Here is a 16,748-nt window from a genome sequence, read left to right as displayed (position 1 = left end):
GTTATCCGTCCACATGGGGAGACGCCCTTATAGTTTCTGCTGTGGTGGGACTGTAGTTCAACTGAAATCATGTTTCAGAGGGTATGGTCATTATATATCATGATTGTTTTGATTGACACGACATCTAATTCCCCCCAGAGCTCAAAGAAAGCTAATTTGGGGGAATATGGTGCTGAACATAACAAGACGCATACATGTCATAGATGTATTAAAGGCAGTAAAGTTGCTCTATACAGTGAGTGGAGCCGTTTCCAGTGTTTCAGGCTTTAGTCCACATTTCAGCACAGAGGTTGGTCCATATTGAAAACTGCAGAGAGCACAAACGCCTCAGTTACTGAGTTACTTCTCTAGTATTGTGCATCTATTACATAATCTGCTGAAATATTAATCAGAATACAGCTATTAATGTGACTGGCAGGTCTGAAAAATGTTGGATTAATGTCTGAATCTTACAATAATGTTGTTCAACTGTGACTGAATGTATCTGGGATTTTACATAAACATCAATACTGATGTTCTGTTTGCTGTTCACAGTTGGCCGTGCGTCAAATTCTTTCCTTTGACTTTATTCAACACCTGCAGCATCACACAGCAGCAAGAAAAGTGTGCCTTTAAATCTATCTATCTATCTATCTATCTATCTATCTATCTATCTATGTAATACAACATAATAAGCAGTTACCTTCAGCTACAGTTAGGTGTAGTTGCACATATATGACCTGCAGGTGGCGCCACTGAGCTGTTGATTCGTTCTCTCTGCTGTAAACATTAGCAGAAGAAGCTGCTAGCTACTGTAAACAAAGCTGAGCCGCCAGTCTGTTGTCTTTAACAACTAAAAACTGCTTCACGTGGAGAGAAGATATGATCACAAACACTTCTGCACAACACTAAAGTGAGTGGAAACCGAGTTATTTATCAAATAGACCGAGAAATAAACCGACAAACTGAGCGGTGAACCTTTTAGTCAGTTAGCTCACTAACTAGCACAGACATGCTAAAGTTAACATTAAAATCATCCCCCCGGGGTTTGGACACTGATTAGTTCACTTTTATTTATTTGTTAGTGTTTGTCTGCCTAACTTACACAGCTCAAAGGGAAGATATTTAGTGTTTTAGGGTTTAATTGATGTAACGTTTCTGAACTTTGACGTTGTGAGGCTAGTTTAGCTAATGTTAGCTCATCCCCAGCGTCATATCTCCGGATTATAAATGTAGTTTGGTGCTTTTTTTTCCAGTGTTTGATTGTAAAATGTGTTTCTCGGCAGTCCTCTCCGGAGCCTGCCGGTCACTCCTCATCCACCAGCAGCAGGTTCAGTCCGGTTCAGCAGCTGCTATGACCCGGCCTGCAGTCTGAGGGGAGGATAATGGCAGCAGAGCTGTTCCCCAGTAAGAAGCTGCTCCCCTCCATCCAGCAGTACCAGCAGCAGAACCGGACCAACAACAACACCGCCGCCGCACAGGGCTGCTGCAACTGGCAGGGCCTGTACCCGACCATCCGGGAGAGGTCAGTGTCTCACAGAGGTGGAAGAAGTATTCAGAAGTAAAAGTACTAATACAGCAATGTAAAAAAACTCAAGTACAAGTAAAAGTTCTGCATGAAAAATACTAATTAAGTAAAAGTGCAGTATTTTATATATAAGTATTATGAGCTTGATGTAGTTAAAGTATTGCAGTAAAAGTAGTGGTTTGGTCCCTCTGACTGATATATTATTATATATGACATCATTAGATTATTAATAGTGAAGCATCAGTGTTAGAGCAGCATGTTACTGTTGTAGCTGCTGGAGGTGGAGCTAGTTTACACTACTTTATATACAGTTAGCTAGTTTAGTCCAGTGGTTCCCAACCTAGGGGTCGGGCCCCTCCAAAGGGTCAGCAGATAAATCTGAGGGGTGGTGAGATGATTAATGGGAGAGGAAAGAAGAAAAAACAAAGTTCTGATACACAAATCTGTTTTCAGTTTTTGGACTTTTTCTCTAATCTTTGATTTTTGCTGAAATATTGGATCATTTGAACATTTATTGAAATGAAAGCATGTGAGAAGTTTAGAGGGAAAAATCACTATTTGGTGGAGCTGTTAACAACTCATAGACATGTGAAATGTGACCCCGACTACACACTGCTTTTTGTAAGACGTCAAAAGCCAAAAAGGTTGGAAACCACTGGTTTCATCTTTAACAATGTGTTGTATTTTAAAAGCTTGTTATATTATCCATTGTGTCAAATCTTCATCTGAAAAGTAACTAAAGCTGTCAAATAAATGTAGTAGAGTAGAAAGTACATTATGACATGAGAGACAACAACTGTCGGTCAATTCTGTGTTTTTGCAGGAATTCAGTCATGTTCAACAATGAGATGATGGCAGATGTTCACTTTGTGGTCGGGCCGCCCGGCGGGACGCAGCGAGTGCCGGGACACAAGGTAAAACCAGGATCAGTCTGGTCCCTGAGATCCAGGTTGTTCTTACTGCTGCAGGGTTTGTTGTAATAAAAAGAAGAAAATACAATTTTAAGTTGTAATCATAAGAAAAACCAAAAATGTTATTAGAAATCACAACCACTTGTATGAAAATTATAGAAATTTGCACATTACAAAACAATTACGAAGTGCATTTAGAAGTTTCTGAAGTAAAAAGTTTGTTTTTATAATATCTGTTGTATTGCAGTAAAATAATTAAATCCCATTAAAATCATTGAGGGGAAATCTATCAGAGTGAGATGTCTGTTTGCAGTTTGAAATCTGTAAAAGTATAAAGCAGCGAGTGTTGATATTGTTTCTGAACGTGTTCCGTGTCGTCGCTCTGCTCGGCAGTACGTCCTGGCTGTCGGCAGCTCTGTGTTCCACGCCATGTTCTACGGAGAACTGGCCGAGGATCAGGAGGAGATCCGGATCCCTGACGTGGAGCCGCCGTCGTTCCTCGCCATGCTGAAGTATGTCGACCTCTGATTCATTCAGGTTTTATGGACTTTGATGTCACATTTAGCACAACAGGGCAGTTAAGCTGCAGCCAATAAAACGATTTACTTTTGTAGAAATATGCAGAACTTCTGAGAGTCTGTTTCTACGTCGCAGGTACATCTACTGTGACGAGATCGACCTGTGTGCGGACACGGTGCTGGCCACCCTCTACGCTGCCAAAAAGTACATCGTGCCTCACCTGGCCCGTGCCTGCGTCAACTTCCTGGAAACCAGCCTGAGCGCCAAGAACGCCTGCGTGCTGCTGTCCCAGAGCTGCCTGTTCGAGGAGCCCGACCTGACGCAACGCTGCTGGGAGGTGATCGACGCCCAGGCTGAGCTGGCGCTGCGCTCCGAGGGCTTCTGCGACATCGACACGCAGACGCTGGAGAGCATCCTGCGGCGGGAGACGCTTAACGCCAAAGAGATGGTGGTGTTCGAGGCGGCGCTGAACTGGGCCGAGGCCGAGTGCCAACGACAAGACCTGACACCGACCATCGAGAACAAGCGTCTGGTGCTGGGGAAGGCCATCTACCTGATCCGCATCCCCACCATGGCGCTGGAGGACTTCGCCAACGGAGCGGCGCAGTCCGGTGTGCTGACGCTCAACGAGACCAACGACATCTTCCTGTGGTACACGGCCGCCAAGAAGCCTGACCTGCTGTTCTGCACCAAACCGCGTAAAGGCCTGGCGCCGCAGCGCTGCCACCGCTTCCAGTCCTGCGCCTACAGGAGCAACCAGTGGCGTTACCGAGGCCGCTGCGACAGCATCCAGTTCGCCGTGGACAAACGCGTCTTCATCGCCGGCTTCGGCCTGTACGGCTCCAGCTGCGGCTCGGCCGAGTACAACGCCAAGATCGAGCTGAAGCGGCAGGGCGTGCCGATGGCCCAGAGGATCATCAAGTACTTCTCAGACGGCTCCAGCAGCACCTTCCCCGTCTTTTTCGAGTACCCGGTGCAGATCGAGCCGGACACCTTCTACACCGCCAGCGTGGTGCTGGACGGCAACGAGCTCAGCTACTTCGGCCAGGAGGGCATGACAGAGGTGCAGTGTGGGAAAGTGACCTTCCAGTTCCAGTGCTCCTCAGACAGCACCAACGGCACCGGAGTGCAGGGAGGACAGATCCCCGAACTCATCTTCTACGCCTGAGCCCGGCCCGGAAGGAAACTCGCCGCAGAGATTCCCGCTTCACTGCCATGAAGACTTTATATCTGAAACCGTGGAGACGAGTTCTCAGGAAGCTGTTTGAAGAGGGAGGGACTCCTGAAGTATCTGCCGAGCCTCCGAGACATGATGACAGTTTGACTGAAACCACGAGAGTCAGTTACAGTGAACAGAAGCTGAATCCTCACATTCCTTCATCACCTGTGTTGTTGTTGTTTTTTTGTCTTTTTTTTTGCAGCAGCTGTTCTGAGTTTTAGTCAACATTGTTTCTCTTGGTTACAGTTAAAGTTGGGAGTTCATGTAAACACGTTGCAGAGAGTATCACTACAATTCTCTTACTGTCAGCAGATCTCAACAATATGTTGGTGTCTCAGTATTTTCTGTCTTCTCTTCTACGTCTGTGATTCTCAACTACAAGCTCACCGGTTCCTACTGAAGATGTAAATCTTTATAAACACCGCACAAATATATAGTTTCAATTTTAAGAAAGGTTTACTAAAACAGCTGCTTGGGACTTTTTGGATGAATCCACATTTGGTGCTGTAGTGAGTATTTCAGTCAGCCGTGTGGCTCATTGACGTGTTTTTAATAATTTTATGAACAATAACGGACGTCTGCAACACAGAGGAATAAGATGTATCACAGGGGATACTCGTTAGTAGATCAGTTTATTGTTGAAACATGAGATTTGTTGACAATGAGAAAAAAATTAAAGCACTAATAATCCTGTAACATTATACCCCAAATCTTTACAAGTATTATAGAAAACAGCCGTGCGAACGTCTCTGAACGAATTCGGGGGGAAAATTTATCTGTCAGTTATGTTTTTTGAGGCCAACAGACGTCTTCAAACAGTCGTAATCAAGTATCAGATGTCATCAATTAACTGACTAATCATGTCTTTAAGTGCTGTGACTTACAGGCAAGACAATTTTATTTATGAAAGCACATTTCACTACAACTAAAATCAGTGTGCTTTACATTAAAATATACGTTGAGTTGCAGTAAACGTGCATTTTAATGTGTTTAAATCATGAAGTATAAACACATACAGTATAATAAAATAAATAAAGAACACACCCTGAGCTGTTTGGGTGTTTCATGTACTGTCGTCGTCCTCTGAAGGCTTCTCTCTCCGAGACAGGAACAGGGTTTTCAGTTTCTTGCCTTAAAGAAACGTGCAGATTTTTCCTTCTGTGACGACGTTTAGAGAGTTGAACACATTCCTGCTGTTTCTGAAGAACTGAAGGACTTTAAAACAGAACGAAGCACTATTATTATTTTTACCTTGCGTGTGTGTGTGTGCGCGCAGGTGTTTACTGTCAAAGGTTTTAGTATTTAAAGCTGAATAATGAGTTTTATATTACACTCCTGTCTGTTACTCCGGTTTATACACTACTTTCTTGGGGGTTTTTTTTCTTTTTGATGAAATGTGGCGACTTTAAAGAGGCCGTTTTACCCATAATCCACCTGAAATGTACCTGTTCAGCCTGCAGCGTTGCAGGTTGTCTGAAAGGATTTTTATGTGTGACTGTACGTCTGTTTTTGTGTTTGTATTTAAAGAACAGTATTCATCTTATTTCACTCCCACAGATACAGATGTTCAGCAGTTCCTATGCTTTTCTTTCCACATCTTGTGTTTTTTTTTTTTTTTGTCATTATTGTCTCAGTTGTGTAAATATATTTCCGTGTCCTGAAGCACTACTTCATCTAATCTCTTTGAAAATGGAGGGAAAAAACAAAAAAGCAGTTTTATATAATTCTATATGGAGAAAATCATATTTTTGGATGTCTTTGTTTCCTGTTGTCTGATTCCAACCAGAATGTGCAGTGAGTCGGTGACAGTGGCCTTATGAATGTGTTGTTGTGACAAATTTGGAAATAAAAGGTTCAATCGATTCGTCCAAATTCTTTTTTTTCCGATTGTGAAACAAGTACGAGACTGTTGTTAAAACTCAGCTGATCTGCTGGATGGTGAATTGAAACCATGACGACTTCAGCCTGACATATAAACTGGATATTTAAGTTTAAAAAGTCATGATAATATATGTGTATAAGATATTTTTTTATGAGTGAAGTCAATTTACTTAAAAAGCAGATTTAAAAACAAAATTTGTCAAAGTGTTGAACAGACTGAGATATACAATCAAATAAAAACAGATATAGTTATGAGGATCGAGGGGAAAATTAATAAAAGTGTAGAATAAAATAAAAATGGGATAAAATCATAAAAAACATAACAGCATTGCACACAGAAGAAATAAATAAGAGAAAAAAAAGGATCTATAAATAAAAATAATAACCATGTGTTCATGATGATAATTAAAACGCTGAGGAAACAATTTTTATATATTTATACAACTTTGATTTGATAATTTCAATTAATATATGAAATATGTAGATATAAATATATACAAAAAGGTAAATGGTTGATAACATTACTATTATTATTATTAAACAGTAATATATAGACCGTCTATAATGACTTGGGTCTGACCCACACTGGATTTTTGAATTTGATTTATTGATATTTATTTTTAAAAACTGTTTGACTGAGAAAATGATAATACAGCTCTATAAGATATCTACTATATTTATTTGTCAAACAATACATGTTTACAACTTCATTTAATAGTTTAAATGAATACAAAATATATAGAAATATAGAAAAATTTGAAAAAAAAAGGTAAATTGCCAATATATATTATTTTTACTGTTAAACAGTGATGTAGAATAAAATAATTATGTATTACAAAGTTTTAAACGCTGTTTGCAGAAGATTCAATGGTTCAAGACTTTTAACATAAAATGAAAAGAAAATAGTAAATGAAGGTTTAGCAGCACAATATTTGCGACTGTGTATTGATTTTGGCTAATAATCTCATTAAATGTATTGGAAAACTTTTTTTTTTGTCTTTAAATTTGTGAAAATAAAAACGCGACAATACAGCTCGCTGTAGTTTGTCCCTCTTCTCTTTCCGTCCTGTTTATATAAAGAAGGAAGTGCTGCAGTTTGACAGTTCACAGTAGACCAGCTGTGTTTCTTTACAGACTTGAACTCGGCTGTTTTGTCGTCATAATGCACAGATTAAAGATTATTTCGGGACATTTGTCTCCCGCTGCTTCTTCTGACAGGCGGAGTTTAAGCAGCGCGGAGTGCGGAGCCGCAGCGGCCAACAGCCCGGAGGACGTGGTGCTGGTTCACGGCCGGAGGACGGCTGTAGGGAGGGCGAGGAGAGGCGCGTTCAAGGTAGCAAAGTACATTTACTCAAGTACCGTTTTGAGGTATTTGTACTTTACTTGAGTATTTCCATGTGATGCTACTTTCTACATTTCAGAGGGAAATATTGTACTTTCTACTCCACTACATTTATTTGACAGCTTTAGTTACTTTTCAGATGAAGATTTGACACAATGGATAATATAACAAGCTTTTAAAATACAACACATCGTTAAAGATGAAACCAGTGGTTTCCAACCTTTTTGGCTTTTGACGTCTTACAAAAAGCAGTGTGTAGTCGGGGTCACATTTCACATGTCTATGAGTTGTTAACAGCTCCACCAAATAGTGATTTTTCCCTCTAAACTTCTCACATGCTTTCATTTCAATAAATGTTCAAATGATCCAATATTTCAGCAAAAATCAAAGATTAGAGAAAAAGTCCAAAAACTGAAAACAGATTTGTGTATCAGAACTTTGTTTTTTCTTCTTTCCTCTCCCATTAATCATCTCACCACCCCTCAGATTTATCTGCTGACCCTTTGGAGGGGCCCAACCCCTAGGTTGGGAACCACTGGACTAAACTAGCTAACTGTATATAAAGTAATTGAAACTAGCTTCACTATTAATAATCTAATGATGATGATCAGTCAGAGGGACCAAACCACTACTTTTACTGCAATACTTTAACTACATCAAGCTCATAATACTTATGTACTTTTACTGTCGTAGTCAACTGTGAGGGAGTTTAGACACTGAAAACTAAAGAAAGAAGCAGCTGAACTGTAGTAACTTTGAGCGACAGAATTTTAAACGTACATGAATGTGATGTTTCAGGACACCACACCTGACGAGCTGCTGAGTGCAGTGATGACAGCTGTGCTCACAGATGTTGGACTATCACCTGACAAGCTGGGAGACGTTTGTGTGGGTGAGACAAGACCTTCAGCTCTTATGTCATCTATTACGTAATCTCTTCTATTTGACAATTTAAAAAAAAAACCCTCAAGTTAATGACCAGTTAAATAGAATTTACAAAACAGCAAACATTAGTTTAAAAAGGGAGGGAATATAAGTGGGTTTGAGCTGGATAATCTAATAGTAAGAGGTAATCCAAAGTTTAGGGTCAAATATGGTCTCCCTTCATCTTAAATCAACCTCTGGGAACATCTAGTAGACTCTGCTAAGCTGACCTGAGAGACTTTAAATTACTTTAAGAACACAACCATTCAGAAATGTACCCTGGCTGCACCATGTAGAGCCTGATAGATGATAACTAAACTCTACTAGCAGCCAGTGGAGTAAACTGCTCCCTGTGCTTTGTCTTTGTAAGAAGACGAGCTGCAACATTTTGAACCATCTGCAGACAAGCTACAGTTCCTTGACTGAGGCAAGATTATAAAGAGTTACAGTAATAATCTAGTTGCAATGAAACAAAAGCATGGATTCATTTCTCAGCAGTTTCAGCACATAAAACACATGACCCATTAATCAATAATTGGTTTTCAAACAAACCAAAACCAACAAAAGCTTTTTAAAACTTGTGGTTTAAAGGACAGTTTTCAAGTCTGTCTTAAAGAGGACGTATTCTGCACATTTCCAGCTCTATATTTATATTCTGGGGCTCTACTGGAATATCTTTGCATGATTTCCAGTTAAAAACTCCTTATTTATCTTCTACTGGTCCTTCATGCAGCCCCTCAGTTCAGCCTCTGTCTGAAACAGGCCGTTTTAGCTCCTGTCTCTTTAAGGCCCCGCCTCCTGATGAGCCCACTCTGTTCTGATTGGTCAGCTTCAGGAAGCTTCCTCCGGCTCCGGAGGCTACGTAAACAAACTATAGTAGCAGAATTTCACTTCTTTTTCTCCTTCTTTACTCCGAATGTCAACTTCTTAAATCCATCCGAACATGTTGGAGCTGAATCAGATCTGAAATATGAGAGTGAACAACGTGAACGACCTCCTACAGAACAGATGGAAGTTCATGGGCATGCTCGATGAGCTGACGTCATCTCTCACAAAAAGCATGTTATGTTGCCTTTAAAGCAATAATCAGGTGCCCATGTGTTCTTCCTCTGTAGCCTCTCCCTCTGATACAAAGACGTCTGCTCAACTCTTGACTTGCTTGTCTTGGACACTGTTTTGGACATGTTTAGTTACAAACAGCATTGCTTTAACCATGCTGTTACATGAACCATGGTGTTTGTGTCATATTGCTACCATGTACATAAATTACAGTGTCATCTGCATACACTTGGATGCTGGTATAAGGACATGCAGATGACAAATCATTGATATATAATGTAAACAGCAGTGGGCCCAGGATAGATCCTTGTGGGACACCTGTGGATGGACAGAGTGCAGCTGATTGATGATTCTGTGCTCAAAACAAACTCGAGCAACTGATTTTATAATTGAATATTCCCTTTTATTCCTTTTTTTAAGTAAAAATGCCAAATATTTGCTGGTTTCAGCTGCTCAAATGTGAGAATTTGATGCTTTTCTTTGTCAAACATGACAGTAAACTGAATATCTTTGAGTTTTGGACTGTTGGTCGGATAAAACAAAACATTTGAAGACTGTTGGAAAATATAAAAAACACTTTCCACCATTTTCTAACCTTGAAAGAAAATAATTGGTAGATTAATTAATTGGTCACCTCGAAGGATTAATTTAAGTCCTAGACTGATTCTCCTGTTCCTGCAGGAAATCAGTTGATTAATCTCTGTTTGTAAATCAGATGTTTTGACGTAGTTCTTCATTTAAATTCACTGTTGTTCTGCCCCGTGTGTTTCTGGCTGCAGGTAACGTGTTGCAGCCCGGCGCCGGCGCTCTGATGGCCAGAGTGGCACACTTCCTCAGGTCAGATTACTAATCATTACTTCACACCTCTGTCATTCAGCCTCAGTGTGTCTCACTGCTCTGTGTTGATTTCAGTGGGTTTCCAGAGACGGTTCCCGTCTACACCGTCAACAGGCAGTGCTCCTCCGGCCTGCAGGCTCTGTTTAACATAGCAGGTAAATCTGAATGCTTCTGTTATGATTTTATAAATTTAAAAACACACAAAATAAACAGCGTGTACTTAACCACAGTCCTCTGTTTGTAACCCTGTCTCTGCAGGAGCCATCAGGAGCAGGTCCATTGATCTGGGACTTGCCTGTGGGTAAGTCAGTCAACATCTGCGACATCTGGACTCAGATATCAGTCATGAAGTTTAAGGTTTATTTGTAATTTCAGCTATAAAAGCTTAAGTGAAATAAAGTTTCTTTGAGTATAAAACTTACAGAACATCAAACAAAATCACTCATAACTGGCCAAAACTTCTGAGAGTGACACGTTTTTGGTCCCACTTTTAGGACGAGGAGTAAAAATATTTTATCAACTTTCTTAACTTTGGAAATCACTTCTGTCTCAGTCAATATTTAGGAACTGCAGAAGTGTCCTAACCTGTTCCTAACTATCCTGAGTTTCCAGGAGACGTCGTACAGGCAGAGATATTCAGTGAGAAGACAGATGTTTTATAAAATCTTGATGAGAACAAGCGTATTGAAAGATCAAAAGATTTTATTTTGTGGTGACGTCTCACGCTCTGAGTCGTCCTTCTCCTCACTGAAAGTAAGAGTGGAACATTTCATACTCTGAGGAAGGATTTATTTAGTCCTAAATTAACTTTCAGCACAATTCCGAGGAGTGATTCTGAGAATTTTGTTCAAATAAATTACTACTACTATTACTGCTTATACACATTAAAAATGTAAAAATGGTGTCAGGTGACTGTTTGTGTTTCTGTCTGTCAGAGTTGAGAGCATGTCATTGCGTTCAATGGGAAACCCTGGAGATCTGAGCTCCAGGCTGATGGACAACGACAAGGCCAGAGACTGCATCATCCCGATGGGGTGAGACTGCTGCTCACACAACTGTAGATATCATGTGTACTTTAACTCAGGGAATTAATCTGATGCTATGATGCCAGAATTCAATGTCACACCACCACAAAATCATTTGTCTAAATCACAAAATTTCTTCTTGTGCCCCCAAATCCTCCAAATCTGGCAGATTGTTCTCAAAATGTCATTTATAATCCATAAATTTGTTATAAAACTATAATTTTGTGTTATATGCCAATCCAATTTCTCCTCAAATTTGTTGTAACACCCTCAAATATCTTCTTTATAATCCCAAAATGTGTGAAACCTCCAACTGGTTATATTCCCAAATGTTGCCATACAGCCCTAAAATATATTTATATGATGACAAAACATTTATCCTGAAATGTGTTACTGCAGCCCCAAAATGTGTTGTAATCCCCAAATTTGTTATAACATTAACAAAATGTAAATAATCCCAAATTTAAATTAACCTCCAATTGGTTAGCCCCAAAATTGATCTATTTAGTATTTCAAAATGTGTCATAGCAACCCCAACATTTATTATTCCAAACTCTGTTAAATAATCATACATTTTGTTTATTCTCCTCTTTTGGGTATAATTCCAAATTTTGTCGTACTTCCCCTAAAATGTCTTTACATTTTACAAAAATGTTCTGTAATTCCAAAACAGTTTTATCCCTAAAACCTGTTTATAATTCCAAATGTTGATAAACCTCAAATTGAGTACAATCCCAAATGTATTTGTTATAATCCCCAAATTTCTTAATGCAAACACAAAATGTATGACCTCAAATTGTGTTACCAGAATCCAAAAATTAGCTGTAATCAACATTTGTTTAATCTTAAACTGTATTCTAAGCGTCAAATTATGTTGGAAGTTCAACCCAAAATCTCAAATTAGCCTGAAATCTGTTACAACACTCCCAAAATGTATTTTGTTATAATTCCAGATTTTGATTAACTTTCAATTGATTATGATCATTAGAAGATGTGTAAAAGCAACATTTATTATCTCAAAATTTGTCAGAATCCCACAATTTGTAACATCTCACCCAAAATTTTTGGTGTAATAAAATTTGTTGTATGGTCATAATTTCTTTTCTAATTCCAAAATCTAATACAGTTAGCTTTTTGAAATTAATGTATAATCCACTAAAACACCTCGATAGACCAGACTGCTTTGCTCATTTCAATTCTTTAGACGAGCTCCGTACAGCTGTTCACTGTGATCAGATTTGTGTTTATATGTCAGGATCAATAACTGTGTGTGTTTTTGTTTTTGCAGCATCACCTCAGAGAACGTTGCGGAGAGATTTGGGATCTCCAGAGAGAAACAGGATGCCTTCGCTCTCAGTTCGCACCAAAAGTAATTAAGTAGTTTGTTTGGTTTTTTTTTACGTAAATGTCAAGACATTAACGTCTGTCTGTGTATGGCAGCTTATTGCTGCCAAAATGACACACAAAAAAAGCTCAATTTCTGGTTTAAACAAGAACATTCTCTTTATTTTTAATAAGTTGTAATGTAACATCCTTTTTTGGTCCCATATTCTAAATATTTGATCAAGAAGTTTCACAGCTTTCACTTATTTTATTGCCTAATGCCTGCTCTTTGGAAAGAACTTTTTAAGTGCTATTTAAATAAGCTTTATTATATAATGTGAGAGCTTTTTCATGAAATAATGACATTTTTTTGTTGCATGACACTATAACCCTAATGAAAAATAAATAAAATTAAAAAAAACACAAAAAACCCAAAGAAACTGAGCTGATCTGAAAAACATTCCAAGATATTCAGTCATGTATTTTGTCATGTATGACAAAGAAAAACATAAAATCATCACATTTGAAAAGCGGAAACGTGCAAATCTTTTGGCATTTTTGCTTAAAAATGACTGACTTCTCTGTTGATTTGATTGATTGATCAATTGACTAATCGTTTCATCTCGAGCACCAACATGTTTATCAGCCTGGTTCTTCCTCCTACAGAGCAGCGCAGGCGCAGAACACGGGTCTGTTCGACCAGGAGATCGTTCCGGTCACCACTAAGTTGGTGGACGACGAGGGTAAAGAGCGCGAGGTGACGGTCGCTAAGGATGACGGGATCCGACCGGGAACGACACTGGCGGGACTGAACAAACTCCGGCCGGCCTTCAAACCTGACGGGACGACCACGGCGGGTGAGCCTCCAGCTGTAAGCAACAGGTGAACCGATGAGTCTGAATGACTCACACAAACATGTTATTGTGTCTCAGGTAACTCCAGTCAGGTGAGTGACGGAGCAGCAGCCGTGCTGATTGGTCGCAGGTCCGCAGTCGAGGCTCTGGGTCTGCCGGTGCTGGGAGTCCTGAGGGGCAGCGCGGTGGTGGGGGTCCCTCCTGATGTCATGGGTATCGGGCCGGCGTTTGCCATCCCAGCAGCTCTGCAGCAGGCCGGTAAGATGTGTGTGTGATTTATTTTTATATGGTTTAACCTCCAGCTGGGCAATAATTTAATGTATTCATTAAATGGGATTAAATCCAATTTTGTCGACCGAAGTAATGATTCCACCCAAATTATAATTAAAACAAGTTACTGAGGTTCAGAGCCGTAACGTAACCATGCGGGGGGTTGAGGCAAGATACAGGACCTGTCCATGGTCCTGTGCATTTGACCCCATTACACATTGTCGCAGAGTGCAGGATTTAATAATCAAATACTCAGTACTACAGAGTACTACAGTATTACAGAGCTGTACTGTGAGGAAAGAACAAGCTTTTCCCTTTTATAAGCAATTTGCGCCTTTATGTGCTCTCCCTGTCCTGATGCTGAAGCTGAACATTCCGTTAACATTTTTATTATAGCTTGTGTTTTTATTTATGAAATAGCCTATCCTGTATTTATGACACTTGTGTGGCAGTAGCTATATTTTTCTCTGTATGTGGACTATAGCCGTTTTTGTGCCTAAAGACGAATTCCCCGTAGGTTCGGCTATATGAAAGCCTTATAACATTTATATTATTCTGGAAAAAAACTCAGCATAACATACAGGCTAGCTAACGTCACAATAAGGCTGTTGCCAAAATGGTCGATAACTGTATAGTAGCTAACCACTGTCAGCTATACAGGGACCCACCTATTAACAGACTGCATCCTTCTTCACGTCTGACAGGATTTACCGTTCCAGATATAGTCGTGATTTTCGTAAGTTTGGCAGAAAAATTCCACTGATTTTTTCCTTGTTGTGCCGTTTTTGGGCACCGCTTTGATATTTTCGTTTCATTTTCTAAGTGTCTCTGACAGCGGTACCCATGCTGTCACTGAGCTGTACTGATTTGAATTTCCCGCCTAATGTTTTAATTGTACCAAAAATCCCTGACGTATCAAACAAAGAAAACTATTGACCGGTAAAGTTTTTATTTTATTTTAAATATTTGTTTTATTTTATGTTCAAAATACAGACAATATCATGACCTGAACCCTACGTGGCGGAGGCTGCGGGGGTAACGTATACTTTATGCCCCAGCTGAGGTTTTAGCCGCGTTAACAACAATGACTGGATGGCTTTAGTTTGGTACCAACATTCATGTTCCCCAGAGGACGAATCGTAATAACTTTGGTGAACATAAATGTCATTATTATATTTCATACATTCGCTGCATAATGATGTATAATGAGAACTGACTGAATGTTGAGTAAAGTCTGACAGTTTAGAGCCTGAGACGTAACAAAAAGTCTCCACAGTTCATCCATCCAGCAGTTTTATTTAGTGTAATAAGCATTTCGTCGTCTCAGAGTCTGTCTGTTTCTCCTTCAGGACTCACTGTTGCTGATATTGACGTGTTTGAAATCAACGAGGCCTTTGCCAGTCAGGTGAGATCCACAGAAGCTCAGGTTGTTTGTGATGATACAACAGAAATGTCACGTTTTTCTCTCTGTATGGATGTCTGTTAAAGGGTCATTTCACCTTAAACTGTTTATTTGTCCATGTGGTAACACATTATTATTTCACTATTTTCCCCACATTTAGCATTTATAATCAATATAAAACAGTAAAAAATGGTTTATAACACTATAATTTAGTTGTTGCAGATATCTGTATATTTGTCAACAACTCCTGTGGACACTAAAGCTGCAACGATTAGTCAATTAATCAATTAGTTGCCAACAATTAAACACCAACTATTTTGATAATCGATTAATTTTTTGAGTCAAAGTCCAAATTCTCTGATTCCAGCTTCTCAGATGTGAATATTTTCTGGTTTCTTTAGTCTCTGTGACAGTAAACTGAATAATAATAAGACATTTGAAGACGTCATCTTGGACTTTTGGAAACAGTGATTGACATTTTCATAATTTTCTAACAGTTTTTGGACCAAACAACCAATCAATTAATAGAGAAAATAATCAACAGATTAATGGATGATGAAAACAATCATTAGTTGACGCCCATGAGTGGAGGCTGCTGTATGAACAGATAATGAACTATAGAGTAAAAGCTCCGTAGTGCAACTAGAGAACCAGAAACTCAACAGGGTGACTTTAGTCTCTGGAAAAAACACACTTTTCCTCTGAGTGTGTGAAGACGTTTCTTGGAGATGTGGGTGAACTGAACCTTTACCACTTACTCAGGCCGTGTACTGTGTGGAGAAGTTGGGGATCCCGATGGAGAAGGTGAATCCTAACGGCGGCGCCATCGCTCTGGGTCATCCTCTGGGCTGCACCGGAGCTCGTCAGGTGGTGACGCTGCTCAACGAGCTCAGACGCCGAGGCAGGAGGTTCGTTTTTACCTCACTTCTTACTGAGACGTGTGTGGAAAAACAAGTTCTTATTGTCCCTTTTTTGCTTGTGTTTTCCTGCCCTGAATGTCGTCTGTAGGGCGTACGGCGTCGTGTCCATGTGCATCGGGACTGGAATGGGAGCCGCTGCTGTCTTTGAATACCCCGGACCATAAGAACCGACCACAAACCAGCACTGTTACTGTGATTAGAAGCCCCTTTCAGACCGGAGAGGTAATCTGTAATAGCTCCGTCTGACGAGTCATTTCTTCTCTAAAAATCGCTCCAATAATCTGACTTTTTAGAGCCTTTTAATATTTCTGTGACGTTGTTTACAGGCAGCGGTGTGATTGAACGCAGTCACACTGTCAGTCACATGTTTGTACGACATGCAGAGCAAAAACAAAGAGCTACATGAGATACACTACCTGAAGCCACACATTTCTCTGTTCTGTATTTCTCTGTTTCGTGTCTTCAGGTTATGCTAACCCATTGTTGCTAACTTTGGAGCTAACCTCCTTTACTTTTCCGGCATTTGGGGAAACAACAGACGTGACTTTTTAGCATTTATTAACTGAAACACTGTAGTCTGTACTGTACATTTACTGCCCGACTGACAATTTACTACTAACCTTTTCCTCTGCTCCGCTCGCATCCACCTCACTTCTCTGTCCCTCGCTCTTTCCCGCTCGCTACGCAAACATACTCCTTAACGGAGCCGCGCGACCAGTGGTTTCCCAGGCAACGACACAGAGGTTGACTCACGT

General features: G+C 40.0%; 2 protein-coding genes across 3 annotated transcripts; both read left to right on the top strand.

The window, feature by feature from the left end:
- Positions 1-711: 711 nt before the first annotated feature.
- Positions 712-6,018, top strand: btbd3a (BTB (POZ) domain containing 3a). Of its 2 annotated transcripts, XR_006400445.1 has the most exons (6): positions 712-892; positions 1,266-1,504; positions 2,331-2,421; positions 2,812-2,930; positions 3,073-4,732; positions 4,766-6,018. XR_006400445.1 is itself a non-coding variant. In XM_044342756.1 (5 exons), the coding sequence occupies exons 2-5, from the start codon at positions 1,365-1,367 to the stop codon at positions 4,103-4,105; spliced, it is 1,383 nt and encodes a 460-aa protein (XP_044198691.1). In that variant the 5' UTR covers positions 712-892; positions 1,266-1,364; the 3' UTR covers positions 4,106-6,018. The 2 variants fall into 2 exon arrangements, 1 of the variants encoding a protein (XP_044198691.1); XM_044342756.1 differs by having other exon boundaries at positions 3,073-6,018.
- Positions 6,019-6,819: 801 nt separating this feature from the next.
- Positions 6,820-16,505, top strand: acaa1 (acetyl-CoA acyltransferase 1). Its single transcript, XM_044342809.1, has 12 exons — positions 6,820-7,370; positions 8,178-8,271; positions 10,142-10,199; positions 10,275-10,354; positions 10,458-10,500; positions 11,135-11,233; positions 12,513-12,593; positions 13,214-13,404; positions 13,480-13,659; positions 15,021-15,076; positions 15,836-15,981; positions 16,082-16,505. Exons 1-12 carry the CDS (start codon positions 7,200-7,202, stop codon positions 16,155-16,157), a joined length of 1,275 nt encoding a protein of 424 aa, XP_044198744.1. The 5' UTR covers positions 6,820-7,199; the 3' UTR covers positions 16,158-16,505.
- The last annotated feature ends 243 nt before the right edge of the window (positions 16,506-16,748 follow it).

The sequence above is a fragment of the Thunnus albacares genome, chromosome 3 (genome assembly GCF_914725855.1).
Source record: "Thunnus albacares chromosome 3, fThuAlb1.1, whole genome shotgun sequence".
In the NCBI taxonomy this organism is placed as follows: Eukaryota; Metazoa; Chordata; class Actinopteri; order Scombriformes; family Scombridae; genus Thunnus; species Thunnus albacares.
Note: the sequence above shows the minus strand (reverse complement) of the source record. Positions and strands in the feature narration are given on the sequence as shown.

Coding starts and splice junctions, on each gene's coding strand:
- btbd3a (XM_044342756.1), top strand. CDS start 1,365: ATGGCAGCAGAGCTGTTCCCCAGTAAGAAGCTGCTCCCCTCCATCCAG. Junction 1,505..2,330: donor TACCCGACCATCCGGGAGAG/GTCAGTGTCTCA, acceptor GTGTTTTTGCAG/GAATTCAGTCATGTTCAACA. Junction 2,931..3,072: donor TCGTTCCTCGCCATGCTGAA/GTATGTCGACCT, acceptor TCTACGTCGCAG/GTACATCTACTGTGACGAGA.
- acaa1 (XM_044342809.1), top strand. CDS start 7,200: ATGCACAGATTAAAGATTATTTCGGGACATTTGTCTCCCGCTGCTTCT. Junction 11,234..12,512: donor GACTGCATCATCCCGATGGG/GTGAGACTGCTG, acceptor TTGTTTTTGCAG/CATCACCTCAGAGAACGTTG. Junction 13,405..13,479: donor TGACGGGACGACCACGGCGG/GTGAGCCTCCAG, acceptor ATTGTGTCTCAG/GTAACTCCAGTCAGGTGAGT.